General features: G+C 46.9%; 1 protein-coding gene across 1 annotated transcript in view; it reads left to right on the forward strand.

Moving 5' to 3' along the window:
• Nucleotides 1-5,024: 5,024 nt before the first annotated feature.
• Nucleotides 5,025-6,000, forward strand: part of LOC116809415 (trypsin-2-like) — a 7,231-nt gene continuing 6,255 nt past the window's right edge. Inside the window, exon 1 of the mRNA XM_032753276.2 lies at nucleotides 5,025-5,158. Within this exon, the coding sequence (XP_032609167.2) occupies nucleotides 5,025-5,158 (134 nt within the window). The remainder of the gene's footprint in view (nucleotides 5,159-6,000) is intronic.

Genomic DNA, 6,000 nt, shown 5'->3' on the forward strand with positions numbered 1-6,000 from the left:
CACAGCAGAGGGAGGCAGGCCCCGTGGCACTTGTGGCACCTGCCAAGCCTCCTCCTGGCAATTCTGAGAGGGCCCAGCTTGGGGTTGTAACTCATCCAAGCCTGTCACCGAAGATCCAAGCAAGCTTCTCTTTGAAATTCTACCTTCACTTTCTGTCCCACTTGGTTGTGGACAACCCTGGGAGCCGGTACCAAGGACCAGGAGCAGCCAAGGGAGACAGACAAGTTCAGAGCACATTTCCAGTTACAGGGAACAGAGCACAGGCCTCCAAGTGTCCATGGAGCAGCGGGCAAATTGCAGCGATGAGTAGAGGAAAACCTCTACACGGGGCACAGCATTCCTGGCAGACACAGGGGACCGCAGTCCACATGCTGTGGAATACACCCAAGTATGCATCAGACACTTGTTTGGTAAACAGGAAATGTGTAAGATGAATTACCTTGAGAGGGGCATCTGGGCTTCAGATGTGTGGTTTGTGTGAGGAGACGGCTACCACTCACTATCTCCAGAGGAAAACAGGGCTCAGGGCTTACACACAATGGACAGATACACACGGGTCACCCAGAACATCACTGCATACAAACATCACTTTGCTCAACATGGATTTTGTTTTTATGGAGTCCAAACGCAGACCCTAGTTCACCTTATAGCCTTGGGTTTGTCTGCTTTGGGAGACATATATCCAGTAGATAGACACACAGCAAGACAGATACATTTTTTTCCCTTTCTTACTGTAATGTCAATGCCTCGTCTGAATATCATCATCACTCAATAGTCAAGAGAAGAACCAAATGCTTCATATAAACAGGGCTGGGCTGGGCGGGGAGTGTTAGTTTCCAGTATTTTGTGCCTCCATTCAGATCATTCCTATCAAAGCCCAGCTGATTACCTCAAGCCAAGAGACAGACATAAGGATCCCTATGGCCTTCCAGACGGCTGCTTCCACCTCCTACCTGGACCACTTAGACTCTTTACACAGGAAAGTGAGTCACCCCACTCAGAAGGGTTGCCAGCAAAAATAGGGCATGAAAATCACAGACAGCCATGGGATTTCTTCCAAGTGGTCAGTATAAAATATACCAACACTACCACCACCAAAAACACAAAACAAGCAAAAACATGCTTATTCAAAATCCAAGACAAAATACTGTGTGACAGCCAGGCCATGGGGTTGCCTTTCCTCAGTCCACACAGCTTTCCCAGTCCATTCGCTCACATGGAACCATGAGATGTGAAAGTCTGCAGAGCGTGTGCTCAGGATGGAGGCTGGTACTGTTTATCTGTGGGTCCAGACCAAAGGGCAAAGAGGCAGAAAGCTGCAACTCTGTCCACCGTCATGGCTTAGGGCCTCCTGCTCACAGAAGCTCCAAGGAGCCCCCACCTCAGCCTTCACACAAAACATCTCCTTCTGGCTGAACAATAGCCAGGCTGGAGTGCCGTGGCATGATCTCTGCTCACTACAACCTCTACCTCCCGGGTTCAAGTGATTCAGACTCTGAAGTACCTGGGATTACAGGCACCCACCACCATGCCCAGCTAATTTTTTTTTTTTTTTTGTATTTTTATTAGAGACAGGGTTTCACCATGTTGGCCAGGCTGGTTTTGAACTCCCGACCTCAAGTGATCCAAAGTGTTGGGATTACAGGCATGAGCCACTGCTCCTGGCCCAGGCTCCATTTAAAAAAAAAAATCAAGTTTTATTTTAGATTCTTGGCTGCATAGTATTCCATGTTGTATATGTACCACATTTCCTTTATCCAGTCTACCGCTGATGGTCAACTAGATTGATTCCATGGCTTTGCTACTGTGAATAGTGCTGTGACGGATGTGCAAGAGCATGTGTCTTTTTGGCAGAACAATTATTTTCCTTTAGGTAAATGCCCAGTAAAGAATTGCTGGGTGGAAAGGTAGTTCTGTTTCAAATTATTTCAGGAATCTCCAAAATGCTTTCTGCATTAATTTTTCCATGAACTCATTTACACTCTGGCCAACAGTGGATAAGCGTTCCCTTTCCTCTGCACCCTCACCAGCATCTTCTGTTTTTTTGACATTTTAATAATAGCCACTCTGCAGCCAAGCTCTTTCAAGGCCAGCGTGGGGAAGAGCCACAAACATCCCTTTTCCTGAAGAGAATTCTTGCCTGCCCACTGGTAGATTTCTTGTTTTCATCTGTCTTTCATTGTTTGTTTTTCAAAGAAAAACCAAAGGTAAAGTGGTATGATCTTCCACACGTGAACCAGTTTGTAGCCAACAGAGCCTGCTGGGAAGGGGTCCCTCAAGCATGCATTGATCTTGTCACCTGGAATTTGAGAGATTAAGAAGCCCCATAGCAACCTACCATACAACTGCCCATCAGCGCTCATCCTTTCAAGGGATTAGCTCAATTCTGGCTCTGCAGACACTGTCAGCCACAGGTGACAAACCCTGGGCCTCTGTGGGTTTCCTTCATCACCCAGAGCCACAGTGGGCTGCCTGTCCTAGGCAGAGACACAGCAACATTCTCTTAAGCTGAAATTAAGCATAAACCCACTTCACCAATAATCATCTGAGGGGACAGTCCCTACCTCCTTCCTCAGGGATTTTAAAACACACATTTCTCTGACCCAAACAGGTAGGTGAGATCTGACTTTAAAGGGGGAAAAATCAGGATGAACTGGGGTATCAGGAATGAATCCCAAGTGTTTTTATGTAGGGGACAGGCATCCATATCCCGAACTGTACCTGGAGATGGAGAAAAATGCAGGAGAAGAGAAGAGAAAAAAAGGGTGACAAAGTGGCTGAAACACATTAAAAGCTTCTCCGTGGTACTTTCCAGTGCTGGTTGCTTTGCGAAGGTCCTGAGTGCAGGCCGGTCTGGCTCTGGCTGGGAGCTGCGGCTCTGGGACATGGAAGAGTCACTTCACCTTCAGAAAGCTCATTTGGTCATCTGTAAAGTGGGCAATTCCATAGGTGGTTGTGATGATAAAATGGAAAAAAAATTCTTAACTTATATGAGTTACATGCTGTATAGTAAGTTATGTGCTATACAGTAAGCACACAGAAATGATTCACTGTTATCATAATTGAAGGATAGTGGTTTAGTGTGCTAAGCACTAAACACAAGCCAGAAAGATATCTTAGAGAAGTAGACAAAGAAATCTATAGTTCAGAATGAACAGTACCAAGAATCACATGTCCTCCAAATTGAGCTTGGGCAGCTGGATCTGCACCTATCCTACACATCTGAGTCTACAGTATGAGGTAACAGTCTCCACCTAGAGCTATCTTCTCTCCCTGTAAGGTCATTCCTTTCTGAAGAAAGCTGACCTCAGACTATACTGTGATCGCTTAAGGAAGAGCCCAAAATACTGGAGAAGGCTCGTCTTCAAGCTCTAGATACAGAAAATCCTCATATTCTTGGGTGTTCCCTTTCAGAAAGACAGACAGAGCCACAAGCACTGATCCAAAAATCCCCTTTTCCAAAAGAATTCTCCATCTTCTACCAAGGTTCACCTCCCTGTTTAGTGCACACTGGTGTCTACAGTTGCGAGAGCAAGAATCTCTCCTTATCCTCTAAGGCAGGAGTTCTGTGAAGACCCCATGACAAGGGGACAAAATGAAATAACATGTTCAGGGACAACACAGGAAAACCCCATATTACCAATGCTCCAAAACCTGGCTACCTCAGGCTTGGCCAGTTATTCATGAGCAGAGAGGTGTGTCATCTACATGGCAGTCATGGCCTGGATGGGTCTGGAACTGTGGCAAGGTAAGGCTCTGAGACAAGGTGCCAGGAGAAAGATGAATTCAATCATCTATTTCTGTCAGGAAGAAAAGCACCAGGAAGGAATCAGATGTACAGTTTGTCCTCTGGGGACCTCTGGCTTGATCCTCAATAAATCTCCTTTTAGATGCCACCTGCAGCAATTCCCACATTTCACAATGCTCTCCATGGCTTCCGTTGACCTTATGGTCAGGTCTGCCAAGATCTGTATTCTTGGGCAAGACAGAATGCTTCTGAATCTCAGTCTCTTCCTCTATAAATGGAAATAATTTTGCTCCACACAAGTCACAATTAGCACGTTGGTGGGAAGTTAAACTGTGAAACTCAGCATAAACAAAGAGCAATGTACCACTGTGGCTTACGTGAAATCTCCTGTAAAGCAGTCAGGCACCATGCCCCATCTAAGCATAGCCGTGTTAAGTATCAGCCTATTAGTGATTTGAGAGGGTACCGGCGGGAGAGGGGTTTTCAGAGCAGTGGGTCTCCTGCCTCTGGGGAAGCTGCTTCAGCGGCCATGCCAGGAGCTGAACCCGAAAGTACTCCTGTGTTTCCTCTGAACTCCACGGACCCCATTTTGGCATTTTTTTTTCCAATTACCTCTGGTTTCCATTTGCTTCCTCTCTCTAGCCCACCGGCCATGTCCGATTTCACTCGCAAGTTTCTGAGCTTTTCTCATTTTGCTCACTGTCTCCAGAACATCCCTGCTTCTTTCACCTTTCAAAGAATTCAAACTTGAACTCTGCTCACTCCTGCCCATCATCAACCTCAGCTCAGAGTTGCTGAGAAGGGAAAGCACCCTCATAAGGAAGCTCCTCCTTTCCTTCCATCACTAGACCTGAGCGCAGACAGCATCTCCATCTCCACACTGTTCTGGCCAGGTTGTGCCTCAGTCAATTACGCAATGTGTCTTAGTAGCCTCGGTAGGGCTCAAATCAAGATATTCTGTAGGAAGACTCACTTTGTACTGAGCCAAGCATAATCTCACTACATCTAAAATAGAAAATTCTAGACCCACCCCTCCACATCTTCATTATTGAACCCAATATGTCACCCATTTACCATGTGCTCAAATCCCTACCTACTGCTGATTCTCAGATCAAATTGTAACCCAGATTTACCATGGTCCAAACTCTGACATCTGATCGGTGGCATGTCATTCTGGTTCAGGCTGTCAGCCCCGAGCAGGTGGGTCAGTTTCAATCACCCTGAGTGCAGGTTGCAAGGGCAACCATGAGGCTGCATAAAAAGAATCTATGACAGGATGCACACGAGAGAGACAAATGTCTTCACATTGAAGAAGGGGAGGAGTGCGCCATTGGTTTTCCATCCTCCAGATGCACTGAGTAAGCTTCTACCTAACCTGTGCCCCCTCCTTCTTCTCATCTCTATGCCTTGGTAGGAAGGAGAGCCATCTTCAAGCCCAGCATCCTATGGAATGCTGAGTCTCTCTTCTCCTTACCCCTTAATGTTAGAATTCTCATTCCCCAAAGCCTTGGATTTGACCTTCCTGCTGAGTGACTGGAGAGAAGCATCTTCATATTTACAGGAATAAGCCTTAGATAAGACTTTGCTCCTCTCCTGGGGGCTCCAGGACACTAAAAAAGCCAAGCTTGCTACCAACACTTGCCCTTCCTTAAGTACATTAAATACATCCCCAATAGTTAAAAAAGATTCCTAAACTGCCAGGCCATTCTCCCTCCTTCTAACCCTCATCTCCTCGGCCTAAGAAAGCCCAGCTGTGTGATCTGGGGCTTGGCTTCCCTGTTTTCACATATCAGCATCCTTCCAGGAAACAGCTGGTCTCCCTCTCAGCTGTCAGAAGGCAAGTTTCCTTATCATCTGTGAATCACAAACCCACACAGTGGCCAAACATACTGATGCAAGGCCATAGGAAGGGGAAAGCTGCAGGTGTGTTTGTGCTGGGAGGAGCAGTGACCCTCACCTCACAGACACCTCCTCTCCCCATCCTCAGGGGGTATAAAGACGGGTCCTCCACCACCAATCAGGCACACTCTACCACCATGAATCCACTCCTGATCCTTACCTTTGTTGGAGCTGCTGGTGAGTCTCACGCCCTGCCTCAGGCCCCAACCACCCCTTCCCTGGCAGACACATGCCCTGCCATTCTTGCCACCTCTCCTCTTTTGACTGTGCTCTGATATTCTATTTCCTCCATCTGGCATTTCTCCTTCCCATCCTCCTTGGGCTCTTTTTAAGCCTCACTTGTTTCACTTTCT

Source organism: Hylobates moloch, unplaced genomic scaffold (assembly GCF_009828535.3).
Source record: "Hylobates moloch isolate HMO894 unplaced genomic scaffold, HMol_V3 SCAFFOLD_1, whole genome shotgun sequence".
In the NCBI taxonomy this organism is placed as follows: domain Eukaryota; kingdom Metazoa; phylum Chordata; class Mammalia; order Primates; family Hylobatidae; genus Hylobates; species Hylobates moloch.